The sequence below is a fragment of the Hemiscyllium ocellatum genome, chromosome 1 (assembly GCF_020745735.1).
Source record: "Hemiscyllium ocellatum isolate sHemOce1 chromosome 1, sHemOce1.pat.X.cur, whole genome shotgun sequence".
In the NCBI taxonomy this organism is placed as follows: Eukaryota; Metazoa; Chordata; class Chondrichthyes; order Orectolobiformes; family Hemiscylliidae; genus Hemiscyllium; species Hemiscyllium ocellatum.
The window spans coordinates 76,113,529-76,139,914 of NC_083401.1; the positions used below are offsets into that span (position 1 = coordinate 76,113,529).

General features: G+C 40.1%; 1 protein-coding gene across 1 annotated transcript; it reads left to right on the forward strand.

Moving 5' to 3' along the window:
- The first annotated feature begins 5,529 nt into the window (after nt 1-5,529).
- Nucleotides 5,530-23,511, forward strand: LOC132818949 (granzyme K-like). The gene is made up of 5 exons (XM_060830104.1): nt 5,530-5,590; nt 6,773-6,929; nt 9,612-9,753; nt 17,200-17,469; nt 19,707-23,511. Exons 1-5 carry the CDS (start codon nt 5,530-5,532, stop codon nt 19,887-19,889), a joined length of 813 nt encoding a protein of 270 aa, XP_060686087.1. The 3' UTR covers nt 19,890-23,511.
- The last annotated feature ends 2,875 nt before the right edge of the window (nt 23,512-26,386 follow it).

A 26,386-nucleotide genomic window follows, 5' to 3' on the forward strand; every position in this document is an offset into this window, starting at 1 on the left:
AGCCCAGTATTTGTCATTGGGAGATGTCTGGAATCTATTACTAATGAAATGATAGCAGAAAATTTTTTTAAAAATCACAGTAAAATCAATCAGTATTAAGATTGTTATATGAATGGATAATCATGTTTGATGTATTTAGTAGTGTTCTTTAAGAATGTAACAAGTGGTATGGTTCAAAATAAAACAGTAGATGTAGTGTATTTGTATTTTCAAAAAGCCAAAGAGGTGCCACGAGGAAGATTGCCATCCAGCGTAAGAACACGAGGCAGGGATAATATATTCGAATGGGTTGAGGAGTGGATATAATGAAAGAGAATTGGTACCACTGGGTGATTTTAAGATCTGGTTTCCAGCATCTGCAGTCATTGTTTTTACCGACTTTGAGATTGCTAATCTCTACCTAGTTGAATGCCATTGGGATAAATATTGGTGTTGCATGAATTTACAAACATCGCGAATGATTTAGAGTCCCTAATGTTCATTCCTGGATCATGTAGGAAAATGCCTGGCTGTGTCAACCAGACCTTTAAAAACGGCCACCTGTGCTCCCCATTGTTGGTCAAAAGGTGGGTAGACAGCTCAGGCTGGGTGGCACAGGAGCAGCTGCAGAGCCTTCCAGTTGCTGAGGCTGGGAGGGCAGAAAGCCTGCATTGGGGCTCCAGGGCTGTCATAGAGTCATAGAGATATCCAGCATGGAAACAGACCCTTCAGTCCAACTCATCCTTGCCAAACAGATATCCCAACCCAATCTCGTTCCACCTGCCAGCACTTGGCCCATATCCCTCCAAACCCTTCCTATTCATATACCCATCCAAATGCCTCTTAAATGTTGCAATTGTAGTAACCTCCACCATTTTTTCTGGCAGCTCATTCCATACACATACCACCCTCTCCGTGAAAAAGTTGCCCCGTAGGTCTCTTTTATATTTTTCCCCTCTCACCCTAAACCTATGCCCTCTAGTTCTGGACTCCCCACCCCAGTGAAGAGGCTTTGCCTATTTATCCTATCCATGCCCCTCATGATTTTATAAATCTCTATGAGGTCACTCCTCAGCCTTCGACGCTCCAGGGAAAACAATCCCAGCCTATTCAATTGCTCCCTATAGCTCAAATCCTCCATCCCTGGCAACACCTTTGCAAATCTTTTCTAAGCCCTTTCAAGTTTCACAACATCCTTCCGATAGGAAGGAGACCCGAATTACCCGCAATATTCCAAATCTGGCCTTAGCAATGTCCTGTACAGCCGTAACATGATTTCCCAACTTCTGTGTTCAAACTAAAACAAAATAATAACATATAAAAGCTTTCCACCAGCCTCGCTCCACACACCACAACCCCCACATTCCATCTTACCCCTGCATATACCCTATGCCCTGTCCATCGAATCACAGAAGAGGCCCTTCAACCCATCAAAGCTGCAATAAATCTACACTTTCCAGCACTAGGCCCATATCTGTGAATGTTATGATATTTCATAGGCTCATCCAAAACTTTTTAAAAGTTGGTAAGTTTCCTGCTTCAACTACCCTTCTGGGCAGTGCATTCTGGATCCCCACCACCCTCTGGTTGAAAATATTTTTCCTCAAATCCCCTCTAAACTTCCTGCCTTTCACTTTAAAATTATTCAACCATCTTATTGATCCTTCAACTAAGGGGAACAGCTGCTTTCTATCCATCCTGTACATGGCCATTGTAACCTCATGCACCTCAATCAAGTCCCCTCTCAGCCTTCTCTGCTCTACAGAAAGCAATCTGAGCTTATCTGGTCTCTCTTCATAGCTGAAATGCTCCGTCCAAAGCAACATCCTGGTGAATCTCTTCCGCGCCCCCTCCAGTGCAAACGCATCCTTCCTATTGTGTGATGACCAGAACTGCACACAGTACTTCGTGGGCGGTGCGGTGGCACAGTGGTTAGCACTGCTGCCTCACAGCGCCTGAGACCCGGGTTCATTTCCCGACTCAGGCGACTGACTGTGTGGAGTTTGCACGTTCTCCCCGTGTCTGCGTGGGTTTCCTCCGGGTGCTCCGGTTTCCTCCCACAGTCCAAAGATGTGCGGGTCAGGTGAATTGGCCATGCTAAATTGCCCGTAGTGTTAGGTAAGGGGTAAATGTAGAGGTATGGGTGGGTTGCGCTTCGGCAGGTCGGTGTGGACTTGTTGGGCCGAAGGGCCTGTTTCCACACTGTAAGTAATCTAATCTAATCTACTTCAGCTGTGGCCTAAACAAAGTTCTGCACAGCTCCAACATCACCTCCTTGATTGTTTGTCCTGTGGATGGCACACACTGCAGTCACTCTATGCTGGTGTTGGAAGGAGGTATTGGACTGCAAAGCACTCTTCTGGGGGAGAGTGAACATTCAGGGGTCTTCAACCTGGCTGGTACCAATGACTCAGGTAGGAAAGGGTTGAAGTCCTAACATCAAGTTTCAGTGAGTGAGGACAAAGATTGAAAAGCAAGTCCTGTAAAGCAGTCATCTCAGGAGAGAACACATGGCAGGAGAACAGATGCAGGAGGGAAATATACAGATTTCTGAGGCAGTGCGGCTGATTGTAGGACAGATGGGACCTGTACCAAATGAACGGGCTTCATCTTAGCACAACAGGAATTATTATCTCCACAGGCAGGTTCACTCGTGATGTTGAGGAGGATTTAAATTATTATGGAAGAGGGACGGAACCTGAGAGCACACTTAGATTCGAAATAAGGAAAACTGATAAAGGGAAGTGGAAGAACAGAAAGTAAAATAAAAGACAGGTAAAGTATGGGCAAGGATCAAATAGACTCAGAATAAATAATAATGTTAAAAATGCATAATGAAAGATACTATCTGAATCCATGTAGCTGTCACAGTAAGGTTGATTATTTGAAAAACATATTCAGGGTAAATGAATATGATTGAATTGCCCGTATGGAGAGTCACTACAAGATTGGGAATTGAGTATCTGAGAGACAATTAAAAAAGAAAAAAGGGCAGGGCTGCACTCTTGATATTGTCAACGGTTGGTAAGTGTCGACAGACCCGACCCCACTACTAGAAAACTGTATCACATCCACATTGAAAAGCCTTCAGAAATCAGGACAATTAAACAAGATAGATTTCCAAAAATTGAAACCAGATGGATCCAACTCACCCCACTTCTATGGACTACCTAAAGTACACAAACCAGGGGCCTCTCCTCAGATCCAGAGTCTCACTACCTGGAACACTGACATACAGACTAGCCAAAGAACTCCACCGAAAACTGAAATACATGGTAGAAGACGCATGCCACTCCATTCACTCCATCCAAATATTCCTGAACATCATCAAAGACGTCAAGATAGAAGAGGAAGAAATAATGGTCTCTTTTGATGTAACAGCCCTGTTTTCATCAATTAACATCTACCTGGCCAAAGAAACACTGATCACACTACTAAAGGAACCAAGGATACAAACACCAGACAGAACCAGCTTCATCAGTAAAGACAACAACCTTAAGCTAGGAGACCTGTGCCTCACCACCCACTTCATATTCAATACCAAGACCAACAAACAAATCAACAGAACACCCATGGGATCACCAATATCAGGGTTCCCAGCAGAAGCAGTAATGCAGAGATTCAAACAAACAGCCCTCCCAACTATTCAACCCAAACTTTGGATCCACTATATGGATGACACCTTTGTCATTACAAAACAGAACAAATTAGAGGAAACCTACAACACCATCAACAATATCCTCACTGGCATAAGATTCACAAAAGAGGAGAACAACAACAGACTCCCACTTCTAGATGTCACAGTGGAGCAAACAGTTAACGGAGAACTTCAAACCAGCATCTACAGAAAACAACACATACTGACCAAATGCTTAATTACATAAGCAATCACCCCAACACCAACAAACGGCATGACATCAGGACATTATTTCAATGAGTCACAACACACTGCAGCACCAAGGAACTACAAAACAGCAGAAGAAAACTACCTATACAGCATATTCAGGAAGAATGGGTACCCAACAAACACAGTCCGCTGATTTCTCAACAACAAACCCAAACAAGAAGACACAATGCTCCCAAAAACTCTAGTCACATTACCTTACACCAAAGACATCTCTGAAATGACTTCCAGACTACTCAGACCTCTTGGCATCATGGTAGCCCACAAACCTGCCAACACACTTAAACAGTGGCTAATGAATCTAAAGGATCCTATACAAACAACCAGCAAAATGAATGGCATCTATAAAATACCCTGCAAGAACTGTTTTAAACATGACATCAGACAGACAGGCAGAAAACTAGCCACCAGGATACACAAACACCAACGAGCCAACAAAGGACATGACCCACTATCACTAGTATCCTTACACACAGACAAAGAAGGACACCATTTTGACTGGGATAACACATCCATCCTGGGACAGGCTAAACAGAGATACACACAGGAATTCCTAGAGGCCTGGCATTCTAACCAGAACTCCATCAATAAACATTGATTTGGACCCCATTTATCACCCCTGAGAAAAATAACTGCAAGTGATATCACCCACCTCAAGAAACCAAGATACATAAATAGGAAGGGGGGGGCATAACACCAACGCTTCACCAGAGGCTCACTAACGATGTTACCTCGTATGGTGCCCAAACATCTGAAAACAAACAGTCCAGCTCAGCAAGCAAACTTACAGTCAGATTAGTCACTAAATGCTGTAACTATTAGTCAGAGCTTGGTTCTCTGTGATCATCATGTATTGCAGTATTCAGACTTAATAGTAAGCACAACTTTGAAGTCTAAGCCTGAAGACGATCTTTGACATTGTCTTCTCAGTCAGTCTGTAAAAACCAAACCTTGAGTGTGATATCAAACCACAAGATGAAGGGGATAAGAAACAGGCAGCGCAGCAAATATTGGTGGGATGTTAAAAGCCACCAGACTGCAATGGTGATGTTGAACACAATATAAATCATAAAATTAGAGATGTATCCAATGTAGATAGTGCAGTGATAATGGATGTTGATATGCCTGCTCTAGTTAATTCTTTTGTTCAACAGTAACCCCTATGAAGTAGATGTTGGAGGATTTGGTGATGGTTATGTTGTTGAATTGGAAGATTATTTGATTCTGTATTGTTGTGTAGTGAAAATTTATTTGCCATTTATCAACCCAAGACTGAATGTTCTCCAGGTCTCTGTGAGTCTTGGCATGAGTTGCTTCATTATTTGAGAACATGTAAACAGAATAACGTGACAAATAGGTCATGTTTGACAGTACATTATTTAATTGAAAATTTCAGACTGCATGTAAAAATGATAGATTCAAAAACTTTAAAGAAACCACAGTGAAACCCCAATTTCCTCTTTCCAATGCCTTAATATTTATTACAAAACTCTGGTGCTATGGCTGTTGATGTGTGGCTTGCTGTAAATGGAATAGACACATAAAAAGGCTTCAGTTTCTTAGAGATGACATCAAAGGGAACAAACCACATCCCTTTGGGTGTATTATAAATTGAATGTGAACTTGTAGTCAGAAGAGAAGTTACAATGAAATCATTACAGCGTACTCTGTTCATTTCTTTGATTGTCATTGTTCTAACTCCAGCTTGTGAGTAATAAATATGATAATTTTATATCTATTACATTTATATGAGAATTTAATATAATATTATTTATGCGATATGAATATTTTAAGCATTTTGCAATAACCAACCTGAACTTTCAAAATCTATTTGGCTAATACATTGAAGTTTATCGATTTCTATACTTATTACAATAGAGATTTACTTTGAGTTAGTTCAATGTACTTTTATTTCTTAAAATATTGGAAGGACAAAAAAAACTTCCTTTCATGATTTGGAGATGCCGGTGTTGGACTGGGGTGTACAAAGTTAATAATCACACAACACCGGGTTATAGTTCAACAGGTTTAATTGGAAGCACACTAGCTTTCAGACTGACGCTCCTTCATCAGGTGATTGTGGAGGGCTCGATCATAACACTGAATTTATAGCATCACACTGCAAATTTTAGCTATAATTTGAATGAAGGGCTTTTGCCCGAAACATCGATTTTACTGCTCCTTGGATGCTGCCTGAACTGCTGTGCTCTTCCAGCAGTGATAGATAGCCAAACAGAAATCCTAGAAAGCAAATTCTGGCCAGGGAAGGGCATTTCTTTTAGGTTTTTTTAGGGGGATCTGAGTACATTCCTTTGAAAATTATGGTCACTACCCCCATCCCCATTCTTCCCCAGCATCATTTTCCTCATTGCTAGTGACTGTCCCTTGGATCATCTCTGAGTGAACATCCATTGGTTGCCTTCCGACAGGGAGTGGGAATATATGAGTCGTTTTCTGATAGCTGAATGTTATTAGTTGGGTACTGTAAGGGTCAGTGCTTGGGTCCCAGCTATTCAAAATATATATAAATGACCTGGATGAGGGAACAAATTGCAACCATGTTCTATCAGTGAACATCCCATTTCTGATTTGATCTTGGAGAGAAGGTCATTAAGAAAGTAGTTACTAATGTTTAGGCCTGAAACACTATCCTGAGAAGTTCCTGTAGTAGTGTTTTTGAGCTGAGATCACAATCATCTTTGTTATGACTGCAGCCGGTTGTGTATTTTACCCTTAACATAGTCGATTTCAATTAGTGAAATGATGTTTAATGTTAAGAGCACTGACTTTCATCTCACCTTACTCATAACTACTCCTGTATTCATTCTGTAAGTATCAATTCTGGTTTCAATTGATGAAATAGGCTTTCAAAATCACCTTTTTATACAGATCATGGGGTGGAAATTATTGGAGGCCATGAAGCTAAACCTCATTCAAAGCCCTATATGGCATCTATCCAATGTAACAAAAAAAAGAAATATGAACATTATTGTGGAGGGGCTTTGATCAGAAATAGATGGGTACTGACTGCAGCACACTGTGAATGGTAAGTTTTGTGTGTGTATATATCTTTTATATATTATATATTTATGATTATTAACTCATTTTTATAATTGACTGACCCACACTTCACATCTAATCTACATCAAATATTTGCTTTCAAACAGTAAAACCAAACCATTATTGTTAAGCTGTATATCATGTTATTGGTGTATAATTCCATTGGCAAAATCCTTGATATGATTAAATAAATTTTATCTACTCATTTCTTTTTATAGATGACTTATTTGGTGGTTAGATGGCAAAAACTCATGCATTTTTTTAGTTATGAACGTAGAGAGTTATAGAGTCATAGGGTTGTACAGCACAGAAACAGACCCCTCCATCCAAATAACCCATGCTGACTATAATCACAAACCAAACTTTTCCTTGAAATTGGAATCGCAGGTAGAAAGGATAGTGAAGAAGGTGTTTGGTATGCTTTCTTTTATTGGTCAGAGTATTGAGTACAGGAGTTTGGACATCATGTTGCAACTGTACAGGACATTGGATAGGCCACTGTTGGAATATTGCATGCAATTCTGGTGTCCTTCCTGTTGGAAAGATGTTGTGAAACTTGAAAGGGTTCAGAAAAGATTTACAAGGATGTTGCCAGGGTTGGAAGATTTGAGCTACAGGGAGAGGTTGAACAGACTGGGGCTGTTTTCCCTGGAGCATCGGAGGTTGAGGGGTGACCTTATAGAGGTTTACAAAATTTTGAGGGGCATGGATAGGATAAATAACAAAGTTTTTTCCCTGGGGTCGGGGAGTCCAGAATTAGAGGGCATAGGTTTAGGATGAGAGGGGAAAGATATAAAAGAGACCTAAGGGGCAACCTTTTCACACAGAGGGTGGTACGTGTATGGAATGAGCTGCCAGAGGAAGTGGTGGTGGCTGGTACAATTGCAACATTTAAAAGGCTTTTGGATGAGTATATGAATAGGAAGGATTTTGGAGGGATATGGGCCAGGTGTTGGCAGGTGGGACTAGATTGGGTTGGGATATCTGGTCGGTATGGATGGGTTGGACTGAAGGGTCTGTTTCTAGCCTGTTTCTAGTCCTATCTGCCTGCTTCTGGCTATATCCCTCCAAATCTTTCCTTTTCATGAACTTATCTAAGTGTCTTTTAAATTTTGACACTGTGCCCACATCCACCACTTCCTCGTGAAGTTCACTTCACATGCGAACCACTGTCTGTAAAAAAAATTGCCCCTCATGTCTTTTTTAAATCTCTTTCCTCTCACATTAACAATATTCCCCCAGTCTTGAAATTCCCCATCCTAGAGAGAAGACACCTATCATTAACACTATTTATCATGTTCAGATATCTCTCATGTTCAGAATGTCATCTTATAACTAGGCAAAGCCAAGCTGTCAATATCCCTATATATGTAAAAGCTATAATGGTGTCTGATCACCTAAAGCTATGCTCAAATGTGTATTTCATTGTGGTTTGTTGAATTCTTTTTTTTCTGGAGATAGAAATAGATACCAAAATCATCCTTAAGTATCATCAATGAGTGATGCTGAAGCTTTCCAGTAGGTTTTTAACACATAGTTTGAGAGGAGTTTTATAGATAAAGAGAGGGATGATAGCACTGTTGCTCCTCAGACAGATTATCTCAGAATTTGTCCAAACTTCAGTAGCTTTACTACATCCACAAACCTCTCTCCACAAGTAAACTGGATGTGTCCATGTTTGTTCCTTGCAAATGGAAATTGTTGCTGTTGTTACCGGAGCATTTGTCAATGCAAAGTGTCTTCTTCAAGGATGCTTAGACAACACCTCTCAATCCATAACCACTACCACCCAGAAGGGGAAGAGCAGCAGATACACCACTCAGCTGCAACTCCCCTTCCAAGATGCACACAGTTCACACTTGGAAACATATCGCCCTTCTTTCACTGTGACTGGGTCAAAATCCTGGAACTCGCTCTGTCAACCTCTAGCAAGTGGACTGCAGGGGTTCAAGAAGGCAATTTTGGCTTATACATCTTCATAATAATCACATCTGATGCTCCAGATCACACATGAAAAACAGACATTTGACAAAGTGACACTCAGCAGTTGACTGGTATTCTGGTGCTCTCTTTAAGGGAGGAGATCCTCACTCTCTCCTGCCCCCTAATGGTGCAGTAGTGCACCAGCGGCACAGAAACCAAGAAACAAACCACTTGACCTTACAAACGTTATAACGCCACTGCCTGGGATGTGCCCGCCAAACAAATTTGAATCTCACTTAAATTTTCTAGAATGAATATTTTACACATCAGTTGCATTTTATTCCTAACCTCTAGTCACATTTGAATCTGTCTGCATTTCCTTTTTTAAATAACTAGAATGTTTATAGAGATCAAAAGAAAATCAATCACTACTATTTAGATATTCGAAGTAAAAACAGAAAATTTTGGAAATGCACAACAGGTCAGTTGATATCTGATCAAGCATTTTAATTAAAGTCCAACTTTCAGCGTACTGACTGAACTGCTGTTCATTCCAGGAATTTCTGTTTTCAGCAACACACCTATGGATGAAAGAAACAGTAAGTAATAAGGTTTGCTTAGTATTGCTCAGGTTGTTATTCTTATACTGTTTTCAGCCATTACTGTTCTTTCTTCCTGAATGTTTGAAAATTGCATTTTCTTATGGAAACAAAAAATAATTGTCTGCCTTTCTGATGAAATGCAGTAAAGGGCCTGTTCAAGTCGTTCTTGGAGCCCATTCTCTGTCACAGAATGAGGAAAGTCAGCAAAAAATTCGGGTCAAGAAGCAGTATCCCCATCCAAAGTTTAACAAAAAAACTCCAGATGATGACATCATGCTACTCCAAGTATGAATTTTAATTTTTTAAATTCTGGTTTGTTTGTTGTGTTTAAAACTACTAATTTTGAAAGACAGCCCTGATGGATTCCACAAAAAAGTAGTAGCTTTGTGCATTCAATCTCTTGGACTAAAATTTACCACAATTATTTAATGAGGCCTGCTCGTAGTTTTGTCAGTTGACACAGTTGGATTTGATCCTGGCTTCATCCCTGTTCATGTTCAGCACAGGTCATTAGTATCTGATTATTATCCGTTTTCTTTTTGCACTAACTGACTCTGATTAAATGAGGCATGTCACAAACATGCCAGGAGCAGCAACTAGTATATCTAGAAATTAAATGCTAAGTTAGTGAAGTTACAAAACTGGAGTGCATGTATTCTAAACAGTGGATAGAACAATGTAATCCAACAGCCAACCGACCAGCTCAAAATTCTGTATTCCTATTATATTCAATAATCTATGCTGTCATGTGATTAAACAATTAATAAGAAGAATGTCACTTCTCCAAACATCCCTATCATTAATGATCATAAATTCCAGCATGTAGGTTTGCACCCATCTTCATTGAGTGGTTGATCCATTTTGACCCTGTCCTGAGGTCATTCCAGGAAATCTCCTCTGCTTCTATTCAAAGACACCATGTCCTCACTAAAATGTTGTTGATAGGAATGGACATGACACTCATAGGAATGGCCTTACAAAAGTTCAACACACCTTCCATTTGCACCCAATGACTTGATTAATACCCAAGATTCCAAATCTTGTCAAATCTTCTTATAATATGATCTGCCGCCATCAAAAGCATGTTCCCTCAGGTTCCACTGTCCATGTACACTTTTTAAAATTGTGCTTCTAAGTCTATACCGGAACCTCCTAATCCTTGTCCCAAAATGCATCACCTCACATTTCTCTGTATGGCACTTGTCTGTGTATTCTGTTCACCTAACTACATCCTGCTGTTTACAATAAGTATGGGTATTGGAATCATCATAATTTGCTGCAATATCTCCAAGCTTGATACCATCTGCAGATTTTGAAATAAATTTAATTACCCAAATCACTTATGTACACAAGAAAGGAAGTGACCCTAGCATTGACCCCTTGGAAGCATCAGAATATATTTCACCTCCAGCTTGACAAATGGATATTTACTATAACTTGAAGTTTCCTGTCCGAAGTCAAATCTTTGTCCAACTAACACTGACCCTCCTATTCTATGAATAATTTTTGTTAGCCAGCATTTATGTAGAATACCATACTCTACAATGCAACGCAATAAAAATTTATCATCATCTTTAGTTGTTCATAAAAGATACAGTAAAAAGTTTTATATGTCGCCCACCAGAGCACTGACAACAAAGATAGAAATCATGCACAACAATTAAATAAATAAAATTAAGGCAAAACTCATCACCGTTCAGTTAATGAAACCTGGGCTTGGGGAATGCCGATTTAGGAAAGTTTGGAAAAGTCTGAAGACAGAACTGGGATGAGGCCGCCATTCTGGGTTGCTGGAACAATAGGCTGGAAGCCTTTATCAAAGATTACTGCCATGCTGGGCCAAGACTGCCATTCCTGGATGAGATCACCTGGTGGGTCACTGGAATACCTAGATGCCGAAGATAAAGAAGACTTCTACAAGGGAAGAAGACCTACATGCTAGGACAAGACCACCACACCAGAAGACTGTCATACAGAGAGACCACCACACTGTGCCAGGACTGCTTTTCTCCTCCTTCAGGCACTCTGGCCTAGCCTGCAAGTCTGGATCAGAGGAGTCAAGAAGGGCGATAAAGCCAAGCCAGGGAACTATAGACCTGTGAGCCTAACCTCAGTGGTGGGCAAGTTGTTGGAGGGGATCCTGAGGGACAGGCTGTACATGTATTTGGAAAGGCAAGGACTGATTAGGGATAGTCAACATGGCTTTATGCGTGGGAAATCATGTCACACAAACTTGATTGAGTTTTTTGAAGAAGTAACAAAGAATATTGATGAGGGCAGAGCTGTAGATGTGATCTATATGGACTTCAGAAAGGTGTTTGACAAGGTCCCCCATAGGAGACTGATTAGCAAGGTTAGATCTCATGGAATACAGGGAGAACTAGCCATTTGGATACAGAACTAGCTCAAAGGTAGAAGACACAGGGTGGTGATGGAGGGTTGTTTTTCAGACTGGAGGCCTGTGACCAGTGGAGTGCCACAAGGATTGGTGCTGGGCCCTCTACTTTTTGTCATTTATATAAATGATTTGGATGCAAGCATAAGACGTACAGTTAGTAAGTTTGCGGATGACACCAAAATTGCAGGTGTAGTGGACAGCGAGGAAGGTTACTTCAGATTACAACAGGATCTGGAGCAGATGGACCAATAGGCTGAGAAGTGGCAGATGGAGTTTAATTCAGATAAATGTGAGGTGCTGCATTTTGGGAAAGCAAATCTTAGCAGGACTTATACACTTAATGGTAAGGTCCTAAGGAGTGTCACTGAACAAAGAGACCTTGGAGTGCAGGTTCATAACTCCTTGAAAGTGGAGTCGCAGGTAGATAGGATAGTGAAGAAGGCATTTGGTATGCTTTCCTTTATTGGTCAGAGTATTGAGTACAGGAGTTGGGAGGTCATGTTGCGGCTGTACAGGACATTGGTTAGGCCACTGTTGGAATATCGCGCACAATTCTGGTCTCCTTCCTGTCGGAAAGATGTTGTGAAACTTGAAAGGGTTCAGAAAAGATTTACAAGGATGTTGCCAGGGTTGGAGGATTTGAGCTACAGGGAGAGGCTGAACAGGTTAGGGCTGTTTTCCCTGGAGCGTCGGAGGCTGTGGGGTGACCTTATAGAGGTTTACAAAATTATGAGGGGCATGGATAGGATAAATAGACAAAGTCTCTTCACTGGGTTCGGGAGTCCAGAACTAGAGGGCATAGGTTTAGAGTGAGAGGGGGAAGATATAAAAGAGACCTAAGGGGCAACTTTTTCATGCAGAGGGTGGTACGTGCATGGAATGAACTGCCAGAGGATGTGGTGGAAGCTGATACAACGACAACATTTAAGAGGCATTTGGATGTGTATATGAATAGGAAGGGTTTGGAGGGATATGGGCCGGGTGTTGGCAGGTGGGACTAGGTTGGGCTGGGATATCTGGTCGGCAAGGACGGGTTGGACCAAAGGGTCTGTTTCCATGCTGTACATCTCTATGACTCTATAAGTCAGCCCAGGACCTATTCCTCGCTCACCAGGAGACCACAGACTGGGCTGGAACTATGTCCTGCCACTACTGCCATTGCTGCTGTCGTTGCTGAGGCCTTCTCCTTTCCCGCCATTCTCCAGGATTAAAATAAAAGAAACCAAAGAAAAAAGAGAGAAAAAGAGCTAAAATAAAAACGAAAAGCAAAGAGAAAGAATGTTGATAGGGCTCAGCAAACTCCCCCTCAACTCCTTCGCTATCTTAATATATGTAGTACTTTATCAAATACTTCCTTAAATTCTTAATATAGAGGACATCAACCTTCTCTGTTACTTTATCAAAAACTCAGTTTGATTGATCAAACACAAACTGATGTTTACAAATCCATACTTGATCTTTAGCCAATAGTTCACTGGCCATTTGTAAGTCTGCCTACTATCATAGTTATTTGCCAACCACTCCTGAACTTTTTGTCAGATAGAAAATTTAGTATTAAAACATTGGGGTGGCTGCCTGTTTATTCATTCATAAAATTTGCAAATTAAGGTTCAGAAATTCAAAAGCATTTACTTCTCAAAGCAAACATGTTTTGATACGTTCCCTATAATATCCAATTTAATTCCCAAAACTTTACATTGTCCTCAGCAACATTTGTGTTCTCAGTTGTGCCTCAGCAACATTTAGCAGAGAATTGAGATCATTTTAACTTTTGAAGAGATCGGGACAGTAGATGTTTCATGTGCTGCTTGGTTTTAGTCAGTACTGAAGTTATTGGAGAATCAAATCAGCTAGTGAGTTTTCAGAAGATTTGTAGCTCAGGTTGAGGTTCTGGATGCAGATCAGCAAGCAAATCTACATCAGGAATCAAATCAGCTGCAGGGTGGGCACAGTGGTTAGAACTGCTGCCTCACAGCGCCAATGACCTGGATTCAATTCCCGCCTCAGCGACTGTCTGTGTGGAGTTTGCACATTTTCCCCAAGTCTGTATGGATTTCCTCCGGGTGCTCTGGTTTCCTCCCACAGTCCAAAACTGTGCAGCTTAGGTGAATTGGCTATGCTAAATTGCCTGTAGTGTTAGGTGAAAGGGTAAATGTAGGAGAATAGGTCTGGGTGGGTTACGCTTCGGCGGATCGGTGTGGACTTGTTGGGCTGAAGGGCCTGTTTCCACACTGTAAGTAATCTAATCAAAATGGCAGCTCACCCACTCAGTAGGGCTGATGAAAATGAATCCAGAATATGAGTACCCAGACAATTACTTCATACTGAGCAATATAGTACAGGAGCAAACAGACTAAAGAGAAGCATAAACATACAGGGGCTAAAAATAAACTTTAAAATAAATATATATGACGATGATCATGTAAGTCTTAATTTCTTTAACATCATGACTGCAATGTATTTACCAATCACATTTCTTCATATTTACTATTGTGTTGAGAGAAGAAATGTCGCAACCTTTAGCAAAAAGAACTGAAAACAGTTTCTGTGGTTTTCAACAACTTTGCAGTTGTACTCGTCACTTTTTTATACTTTCAACTCCAATTTGATCTGATTTCTTTTAAGAATTTCACTGTCAAACCTGCACTCAACTTATCAAAGTTTGCAAGTAATTCCAACAGAATCAATGAGGAATGAGCGAGGTATCAATAAGGGAAATAACCTTTACGTTAGGAATCAAGTTCATCTCATGCAGTGTGTCCATTTCAACATGCTCGCTATCAATATTTTCAAATATTTGGCAAATAAGCCTATTTTCTTTCCAGTTAGGAATTATTACTTTCTTTATTCACCAATTACTATCTTTAACTCAACTTAACCCTGCTTGTAATCACATTTTAGCAAAATATCCTTCATTAACATGATCTCCACGACAATTTGGCAATGAAATGTCCCAGGAGAAACTGCAGGACTGCAGATGCTGGAGATTAAAGCTGAAAATGTGCTGCTGGAAAAGTGCAGCAGGTCAGGCAGCATCCAAGTAGCAGGAGAATCAACGTTTCGGGCATGAGCCCTTCTTCAGGATTCCTGAAGAAGGCTCGTGCCCGAAACATTGATTCTCCTACTCCTTGGATGCTGCCTGACCTGCTGCACTTTTCCAGCAACACATTTTCAGCAATGAAACATCGCAGATCACTGAGCCCTAGGGATACAGCTTAGCAATGTCAAACATATTTATGCATTACCTCCCCATCTAAGCCAACCTCACCTGCCCGTTATCCCGCATGTCCCTTTGCTTTCCCAAGATCTATTGCCTACTCCTCCTGTGTTGTAACATTTGTAATTATAACCTCTCTGCATCCCAGCATGCTGTGTCCAATCCCCTCAATTGACTTTCCCAATGGTCCCACCACAGCACCTGATAAACCCCATTGTCTTTCAGTGAACTGATCCCCTGGACTGAGCATAGTCCACCTCTTGAATCGGCCTGGAAAGACAGCCCAGACTGATATTGGTGTCACTTCCTGGCTGACGTGTCACTAATCCCTAGACTGGTTGCACTGAGCTTGCAGTACTGATGTTGGCCCACTCCCCAGACTGTACAGATACAAAACCCTGACCCTTACCATCCAAACTGGCTGACTAACCATGTCCATGCCCTTGGACTGAGATTGAATACTACCTTTGACTAACTGCACCAGTAACCCCTAATTGACAACAGTTGCACCTTGACATGACTGAGGACTACTGCCATTAGGTTATTGAGATATGGCTATTTCATCGAAGCACATGCGGTGTTATTTTCCACAGATGCTACCAGCTCATGTGAAGGTATGACACTCAATTAACATGGTGGTCTACAGCCATTTGAAGATGAAAGTAATCCCTATTTCAATAACTAAACCTGGAAGTGAATGTTGCAGCCTCGCAACTCTCTGTGCAAGCAAGTTTATTTTGTCTTCTTTGCTCGTCTTATACCCCTTGAGGATTGTAAAGACTCTGTTTCTACAGTTTCTGTTTTTCGCTGTCCTTTTCTGTCCTTTAATGTTCTCACATTTCTATCATCTCCTCTAAAATCTTTCTTCATTCAGAAGGTAATGAATCCATGGAGTTATTTATCACAAAAGGTTGCCGAGGCTGTTAAGTAGATCAAGCCTGAGATAGACGGATTTTTAATCAGTAAGGGAATCAAGAGGTAGAGGAAAAAGACAGGAAAGTGCAATTGAGGTTTCTCAAATCAGCCTGAATCTCATTGAATGGCCATGCAGATTCAATGGGCTGAATGGCCTACTTTTGCTCCTACGTTTATGGTCTCATGGTCATTCTAACAAAAAAGCACTTGTGAAATACTAACACCAAGCAGCATTTTAACAACCATTATTATGAACCAACGCACTGCATTTCTGCATTAGAAGAAGATGTTAATATAATTGTAATGTTATTAGACTAGTAATCTAGATGCCCAGATGCATTAGGTACAACCCAGATATGGAAGGATTTTCTTATGAGGTAAGGTTGAGTAGGTTGAGTTTCTCCTCATTGGAGTTTAAGAGAATGAGAGGTGGCCTTATTCAAATATGTAAGATATTTTGGGAGCTTTACAGGGTAGATGCAGAGAGACTGCTTTCTGTTATGGCAGAATCTAGGTCCAGAAGGAATAATCCCAGAGTAAGGATTTACCCATTTAAAACAGATAGGTAGTATTCTTCCTCCCCAGTCTGTGGAATGCTTTACCACAATGGGTTTTAGAGATTAGATCATTAAGTACATTGACAGTTCAGATATACAGATTTTTAATCAGTTGGGTAATCAACGGCTCCATGGCAATGGCAGGAAAGTGGTGTTGAGGATTATCAGATCAGTCATGATCTCATTGAATGGGCTACTTCTGCTCCTATGTTTTATGGCATCATAGGAAAACCTCAAGATCAAATTAATTACTTCAGTTGAGATGCTTGGCATTCGACAAATTCTTTCCAGCCTCCTTGACCTACCAGTGGAAAAAGCTTGCTCCAGAGTGCCCCTCATTGATTCCTGGTGTACAGATGTTGGATGGGAACTGGATTGAGGTGGGCTGTAAAATTCCAGATAACAACAATCACCATCAAAGTTTGTAGATGATTAACAACATCTGGAAACCCATCCCAAAGGGTGGTCAGTGTCTGTGAACCATTGTCTGATCCAAGACAGAATATTTAATCCAACAGTAGAAACACTTGTGGTGCAGTTTTATTAGAAGCTGAAAATTGCAGTTCTCTTTGGAATAACTTAATACAGTAAGATTTTGTTCATAGCTTGAATAAAAATATTCATTTATTCATATTGTACCCCAGCTCTCCAGTGAAGCAAAGACCAACAAATATGTGAAACTGCTCAACCTACCCAAAGATAAGGATAAGGATATAAAACCTGGAATTCAATGTACAGTGGCAGGATGGGGACAAACAAAGTCAAAAACTCCATCTGACACTCTTCGAGAAGTGATGCTATATGTGATCGATCGTCAAACATGCAACAGTAAACAATATTATAATCATCAACCTCAAATAACCAAGGACATGATCTGTGCTAGTGACCGAAAAGGCAGAGAAGATACTTCCATGGTGAGTGTACTATGATGTTACAATAAGCCGGAAGGTCTTTGAATTTTGAAACCCATCTGTTCATTAATGCATTTAATGGACAAAAACTTTCTATCCGTACAAGGTCTGGCCTACATATAATTCCAAGTTCACATTATCAAGGCTGACTTTGAACTACTAAACAAAAATCCAAAGAACTGCAGAAGGTATGGAACTGCAGAAACAAAAACAGAAATTGCTGAACAACTCATCAGGTCTGGCAGCATCTGTGGAGAGAAATCAGAGTTAATGTTTTGGGTCCAGTGCCCTTCTTCAGAACGTTAACTCTGCTTTCTCTCCTCAGATGCTGCCAAACTTGTTATGCCTTTTCCAATAATTTCTCTTCTTATTTTTGACTCTGAACTACTCTTGAAATTGCTTTTGAATTCAGACAATTTTATCCACAAAATACTTGACTAAAGCAGTCAACCATCACCACCTTCTCAGACAAATAGATATGAGCAATAAATGCTATCTCTTCAATCAATGGCCACATCCCAACAAGAAAAATGTAAACTGATAGATCAGCTACTGGGTTAAAAATGTAGACACAGTCATCATGGAGGAAGAATCTCCCCAATGGTTCATGGAATTTTTTAGCAGTTCATATCATGCCCAGTGTCACATTAACTTCCTTTCACCCTGCTAATGTGATTTTCAATTTCAATAAATTCTGCCTACTGGTAAACATATTGCACTGCAAACACCCACAGGGTGGCTTGGTGAGCCAGAATGATTGTGCCTTCATTCGAAGTAATTTGCTTACAGCCTGTAAGTGAGCAACAGCAAAAACATCCTATCATTAAGATATATCTTAAGGGTTTGCTGACGCAGCAGTTTTTTGTGATCTTGTAGCTGAGTCCAGATGTTAGATGACTTCACATGGTCTCAGATCAACCCTCAATCTTATCTTCCAACTAAAAAGCATTAAAGCAAATAAGCAAGAAAGACTAAGGCATTTAAAGGATGGCAATTGACAAAATGCTACTTGGCATACTTGTTAAGAAGTTACAATCCCTGGATTTAAATGGAAAATGGCTAGATTGATAGGGAATTAATTCTCTAGTATTTTCTGCTCTTATTTACAATTTCCAGCATCCACAGTATCACACCCTTAGTGTCTTTATATCTTTCCTGACGAGTAACATCATAATTGTCCTCAATAATCTAGCTGAATCTCAGTGGATTCCCTTTCCCAATGCTAGGGATCTTGATCAGACACAAGACACTGAATGCTTTAGAATGAGGGACTCACACGACACCCCTTATTCCACTCCATCCATTAGCATCCCACTAGGTGTCTGCAAGGAACCCTTGCTACTTGGTAAATCTCCTGCTCACCACAGGGTGAATGCCAGCTGCAGGATTTATTAATTGCTGACTTGATGGACTCAGTTGACAGATTTCGCAAAACCAGGAGTGGGAACATTCGAGGTGTTCACCCACAACCTTCTCAACCCAATAAATACCCTCACTATCAAACTCACCAAAGAGGAGGTTGTTAATTTTCATCCACCAAATAAGACTAGCAATTTGGTCCAACATACCTTCTCAAGCAAACAAGAAATGGATAAATGTAACTTTTCCACATGATACTCAAACCCTGTGAGCATACTTTAAACATTACAGTATGTTTAAAGCTAGCTGGTATTCTTTCAAAAGCTTATAAGGATGAAATAGAGTATTAATGGTTTATTGTGGCAGCAAATTCAGGGGTGTTGGTTCACAGCTCAATGATACATTTGATTGCAGGATTTTTTTAATGCTGGAGGATGTGGGTATTTGTGGCTCATCTCAAATTGCATTCGAACTAAGTTGTTTGTTCAGCTATGATAGATGTCAGTGTTATATTCCAAATATCAGTTGAATTCAAGCATCACCTTTTGCCCTATGACCACACATCACTGTTTCCTGCAGGATGACAATGTATGATATTTCCTGCATCAAAAAGATTAACTGCAATGGTTAGCATGTACATTCTGATATAGAAACAAATTCTGGAGAACTTAGCAAATCCGGCAGCATCTGTGAAGAGGGAAGCAAAGTTAACACTTCAAGTTTGATACAACTCTTCTTCAGAATATTGTTAAATATAAGTCTTAACATGCAGATAAATACTGAGCACAGCTCAATACAGCAGGAAGGTATTGCAATTTTAATAGGTTTAAATTTATCCAATTCTGCTTAATTATTGTCTTTCTCATCTTTTTTTCTTCCAGGGTGATTCAGGTAGTCCTTTAATTTGCCGAAATAAGTATAAAGGGATTGTGTCTTATGGCCCTAAGGATCCAAATGCCAAAAAGCCTGGGATTTACACTTTCATAACAAAGAAATACCTTGATTGGATTGAGAAAGTAATTGGTGTGAAAACGTACAACATGACAACTGAAGACTTGTATTGAGAATGACGAGTCTTAACCGTGACTCGGTTTTACTTTTATCTTGTAGAATTGCTTTGCTCAGAGAAGGGTTAGCATGCATTTGCCTATGTTTTTAGTACATTGTACAGGATTCAAATTCAACAGAAACTAAAATGAGAAATTCTCAGTATGAAATGTGTCACACTTCATTTACTGAATCTTTGAATAGGACTATGAGTTGTGAAAGTGACTAAACGACTCGAGTGAGTAAACATTTAAGAGGTTTTGAGATCAAGCAATAAATTTTGGTCACTTGTTGCATTGTAATTGGAACAAATTATTAAGTAACAGAAGCTTTACTTGACAAAAGAAAACAGTCAATATTCTTGCTTGACTCCCATGGCTGCAGAAAGCTTGTGACTTTCTCTCCCAAAGTTGACATCAATTCTGCGCACTAAACCTCTTTTCTCCAGTTTTGACTTCTGCAATCCGGTCCTTGCTTGTGTTCTGATGTTGCAATCATACAATAGTCTTGTTGGTCATAGTCATTGATTCATAGACAAGATATCCTCAACACCTGAACAACTCATTGTTAACTCTTTACCATGGAGCCATTTGTCAGATTACTTAGTTATGCATCCAAACTCATTGATCTCCACATCTCAAGCAAAGCCTTTAATAACTGATTTAGACATTTGTCCATGCTTCCCTTTTCCAGTCAAACTGGCCAAAACCTTCTGGTTAGTATTGAAACCCTTTCTTTTTTGATGCTGATGAAACAAAATCTCAGCTTCTTTCTGTTTTTTGGGCTGATTTTCAAATGGGGAAATCCTTCTAAAGTCAATATGTACAAGACTCCTTGGAGGGAATAGCAGTCTATGCAGAAACTATGTACTCTTTTTACAACATTAGCCATCATATTTTGATCACTATTAGTTTAAATGTCAGAGAACTTTTTAGTTGGTGTAAGTATTAATGAAAGGGGTGAATGTTTAGTGTAACATAGTCAGGTGAGTGAACTGAGAGGGTAAGGAAGTAGGGTGGCAGCTATGTAGGTTGGCAAGGTGGTAGGTAAGTTGAGCAACTGGGAGTAAATGAATAGGTGGCAGCTGGGCTAGGTTACAGTGGGATCAATTCCTGATGCAGTGTGACTTTATATGACTCAAATCACACAAGCTCTTTATCCTGAGCATAAATTCATAATTATCCTTTCATCATACAAAGTCCAAAATACACCTTAAAAGAATTTGTTGCACAAAACTTTCAAAATGTGCAACAGGACGGGTATATGAATAGGAAGGGTTTGGAGGGATATGGGCCAGGTGCTGGCAGGTGGGATGAGATTTGGTTGGGATATCTGGTCGGCATGGACGGGTTGAACCTAAGGGTCTGTTTCAATGCTATACATCTCTATGACTCTAAGAAGTATTTTAAAAATCGTACAAAAGATGTAAAAAGTATAGACAATGAGATCCTATAGTTACAGACTAGCTATTAGATTCTGCATCATACAAACTATTGAAGCTTTGAATTAAAGCTATCATTTGTAACACAGGCAATTTAATTGTCATTTTTCTGGAGTGAACAGTTCTCCAATGAACCCAAAAGTTCTGACAACATCTAAGGCCTGTGCCATGAGTTAGTGCAGCTATCTCCAGCTTCACAAAGATATTATTGGAGGTTTGACCTCATGATAGTTTGGTTATCTTACAGAACCCTAACCTCAAATTGTCTGGAAATCTCCTGGAAAGCAACAAGCAGCACTGCTGATATTTATGCTTTAAATTTCCCATCATAGCCACAGGAGACTTCTAAACTACCTTCTTACTTTTCCTGACAGACACCCTTCTATCTGACTGATCCTGATGTGTCATCACTTCACTAAATATACTAATCATCACACTCTGTATCCCCTGAATGCTCTCAATGAGATTAAGCCTAAAAAGAAGCCCTTAAAAACATCTTATATAGAAACTACCCTTCCTTATTCACAGATTTTAATCTTAAGAATGCAAAAGATAAAAAAAACGGAAACCCATATTTTTTTTAAAATCAAGCACTTAGCTGAAACTCTCATCAAAAGAAAAGAAAGCACCTTCCTCAAGTCTTTTATCTGTCAGCTTTCAAATCTCTAGAAAGGCATTGTCATTTTTGGAATCTTGCATGTGAAACTTCCATAAAGTGGGAAAACAACATGGAAAATTGAGTTGGGAAGATTATTCTAAGATAAGTTCTATTTCTTCCTCCTCAGCTGCTCATATTTCCCTTCATTGCTGCATGTAAATGATGACAGAGAGACAGGCCCCAGTACCAATTAGTTAACCTATTTTTTCTTACTGTTATTGCTGAATCCAAAAAGCACCAGGAAAGGATTACTGGAGATCTCTGGGAAAGAGTCAAGATCTCTGAATTGTTTTTAGATTGAAGCAAGGAAACCTTACAATATTTATCCCTGCCTTTTTAAAGGCTGCAAATTCTATCTCCTGAAGGTCTGGCTTAGTTCACTGCTTTTAGTAAAGATTTTCCCATATCTGTGAGATAGTTCCGTTCCCTCAAAAATCAACCCTCTGTATTCATGATACTGTAGTGGGAGTCTCACTGCAGTGAAGCACAATGCTCCTTCTCTTCATCAGCAGCAGGTCCCCTTCATTTGGTGGGGCCCACTCTCAATTGGTAATGGAACCTAAAAGGAGGAGACTGGGTCAGAGTCAGCAGGGTCACAGTAGCATGAGAAAATTGCATGATACCTTAAACTGCAGTGAGAGGAAAGAAATTCACATCACTCATTTGCAGCTATACAATAGAGTCATAGAGTCATAGAGATGTACAACATGGAAACAGACCCTTCGGTCCAACCCGTCTATGCTGATCAGATATCCCAACCCAATCTAGTCCCACCTGCCAGCACTTGGCCCATATTCCTTTCAACCCTTCCTATTCATATACCCATCCAAATGCCTTTGGAATGTTGTAATTGTACCAGCCTCCACCACTATCTCTGGCAGCTCATTCCATACACGTACCACCCTGTGTGAAAAAGTTTCCCCTTAACTCTCTTTTATATCTTTCCCCTCTCACCCTAAACCTATGCCCTCTAGTTCTGGACTCCCCGACCCCACGGAAAAGAGTTTGCCTATTTACCCTATCCATGTTCCTCAAAATTTTGTAAACCTCTATAAGGTCATCCCTCAGCCTCCAACACTTCAGGGAAAAACAGCCCCAGCCTGTTCAGCCTCTCCCTATAGCTTAAATCCTCCAACCTTGACTCATGCCATTGTATGAATATCTCAAGATTTCAACTTTACAACTATTCTGGTCTCTGATGTTATACTCCACATAATGTATGTTGATTGTGCTTCTGATCCTTAACATTGAATCTTTGGAGGACGGTGTAATTTTTTTGTGCAAAGACAATAATTATCATTACAAGTATCTGCTTAAACAGAACATTGTTAGTATAAAATGTTTGTGTAATTTTATATTCTGTATTCATAATGATGTTAATGTACAGGTACAGTTGAAGTTGAAATGTAGAGTCAACAGAGAGCAAATGTAACAAGTACGGTATGCATATTACTGCTTTCTGTGCAGCCAAGATTGCTGTTGTAGAACTTGTACTTGAAAAATGAAACCTGCAGCTAAAAATAAATCTGTATCCGCTTAACGACTTGACCACATTAAAGTTCACTAAAATTTCAATTTTTAGACATGATGACTGCATTTTAGAAGTGTAAAGTCTGGACTTCAATGAACACACATTAGGAGTAAAGACTGGACAAATATGTTGCAAAGCCCACGGTGGAAGGAGTGCACTGTCTCTCTCTAGTCCTTCTGCTCCCCCAGTCACAACACAACTATAATCTTCAGCCCAATTCACAATATGACCAATTATATGCTTCCACCATATCAGACATTGAATAAAAATTTCCATTAAACAGATTTCTTTACAAAAGATTATTGATTTATTATAATGCAAAATTATTCCACAAAGATGACAATTTCATTAACATATCCAATTTGTCATCAAATTATAAATGCTTACCCCTCTAAATAACATAAGTAAAAGGAAAACAAAATTATTTTCCTTTGCAGAGATTCACTTAGGGAAAAAATAATATTTTGCCAATAAGGGCTAGTTTCCAAAAGGGAAAATGTAGATAAGTTGTGGAATGTTTGGATATCTGTAAATTTGACATTCTGACATGTTTAGAGAGGTGTCCAGACACATGCATTTGACTCTTGGGTCTTTGTTGGCACAGCTCACTCAGAAAGCACTGTATTGAGAAATCTTCCAGTCACTTTTCAAGATGTCATTCAGGTTTCACACTGGATTCACAGCAATGCTGCTTCAGAAACAGGAAAGGGATGAGCTGGACAGCCTTTCCTCCAAAGGCTCTTTCTCCCACCTGAAAACCAAACCAAGTGTAACACTATTCAAACAAGGCAGCCCATAAAACCAGGCAGGGAATTTCTATAATGACTCCAAACAATCAGTCAAAGAAATTGTGGTTTCCCAGAAGTTTCTTTCTAAATCCCAATATGCTCTTATCAATCTTTTTTTAAAAAGTCCAGTATCACCATAGAAGTTGAAGTAAATCATTTTTTCCACAATAACTCAAAACTCAACTCCTTAAAAACATTGGTCCAATGGCCAAATAGTCATTAGAGCAGTGTAGATTGGAGCCATGCATTGGGATCAGGCAAAATTCCCCCATGTAGCTTGGAAAACTGAAATTTCTGATGGATAATTACCTTGTATCTTGAGTCTTCTGAAAAATGTCCTTAATGTCAGAAACTTTGGAGCGTTCTAACTCAGTTAAGTTTCAATAGTTAGCCAGGAAACGTTTGTGGATTAAAAAACCCACTCTAACTCCTATTAAACTGAATCTTTGACTCACAACTGCTCCCATCCCATCTATAAGAGTAGATACTCCCCTGCCCCTTTCCAGACCTGCTTTGATCAAATACAAGTCCTGACAGGATCCAATCAGACCCCCGTCCTGACCAATCCAATATGGCTCTTTTGGACCTAACATTCCCTGCCACTGGTTTGATCTCTAACCCACCTCCAAACCCAATCTCCCCTCCCCTTCTCTCCACTTGTTGGATCCAACAACACCCATCCCCGAACCAGTCCAACCCCACTTGACCTAGAAATCCCTCTCCATCCTACACCTGCGCTCCCCCACCAACCCCACCCCCCCCCGACCCACCACCAGCACATAACCCTGACCGAATGCAAACTTATTCCACCGATCCCCAGTCCGACACTTCCCTTTGATCCAAAACAGCTGCACTCCCTCCCATCCCTCCAACACAGCCTGTACTCCCACAGGACTGGTGCTCTTCACCTGACACCCACCAACCCTGTCCTGGTGCCCCCGAACCCAGCTCTACCTTCGCAGCTTTTGGGTAAACACCCCTTAGCCACAACCAAAACCCAGGTCAACACCATCCTACCTCTGACAGATTCGACAAACCCAACCAAATCTGGCTCAGACCCAACATCCTCCAACCCAACCTTGACCCACCTCACCCACATCGAACCATGCTGGTACTCTTCCACCTGGCATTCTAATTACTCACACAACTTCCACTTCAATCTATCTTATACCCACCTTACATACTTACCCTGTCACCAGAGTTATCACAATGGCTGGCTGTAATGCTAGACATTTTAATCACAGAAACAAGGTACATTAATTGCTTCAAAGGAGGGTGTTGCTGGATTTGTTAATTCCTCGACAGGTTTGCAACTGGAGGTCTTTGACCAGGAATTTCCAGTACAGAAATCATCCGAAGGTAAGTGGGTAATTCTTAATCTGATCATGGTCAGAAATAGGGTTTCCAACCATGAACAGAATACCTGAGCCATTAAAATGAAGCCTTTGTACTAATTCCACCCTTGAAGAAAATTAAAATCCTTTTAGAAACATATTTGTTACCAAGTACAGGCAAATTGTGTTTAAAGAAATTAAGACACATGAACTCACTCATTTTCATTTACTCTTTATGTGTACAGTCAGTTCTGATACATTCTCTATAGTTAAATAATGCAAACAAAGTTACATTCAAGACAAGGTATCAGCAATTAACTGGATTTCCCCATGATGTGAATAATCTTTAAGTGCTAAGGCTGTAACTGCAAACTCCACAGAAACAGTCCAACATTTTATCTTGTGAATTTTTCCATAAAAGGGTTATGATCAGTCATTAACAGTATTTCTTATGTAGCTGTGATGGGCACATACTTCAAACAGTTTAAATTAGAATCCTAAGCTTCTTTTTCCACTGTAAAGTATATTTTGACATCAACTTAGCTTTTGGAAAAATATCCCAATGGCTTCTCTCTGTCTGACTCATCTTCCTGTAATCAGATTCACTCACATCAATTGCTGGTTTAATGGAATTAGGGGCAGCCAAAATTGGTTCATTGATCAAACTGCTTTAAGTCTGCTGGGGAATCCCTTGGCAACATTACCTTGGATCCCTTTTGTAGTAAATCTATCAGTTGAACAGCTACAGAACTGAAGTGTGAT

Excerpts from the sequence above, each read along its gene's own strand:
- LOC132818949 (XM_060830104.1), top strand. The coding sequence starts at position 5,530 with ATGAAATCATTACAGCGTACTCTGTTCATTTCTTTGATTGTCATTGTT. Across the intron at positions 6,930-9,611 it reads ACTGCAGCACACTGTGAATG|TAAAGGGCCTGTTCAAGTCG; the intron begins GTAAGTTTTGTG and ends GATGAAATGCAG. Across the intron at positions 9,754-17,199 it reads ATGACATCATGCTACTCCAA|CTCTCCAGTGAAGCAAAGAC; the intron begins GTATGAATTTTA and ends ATTGTACCCCAG.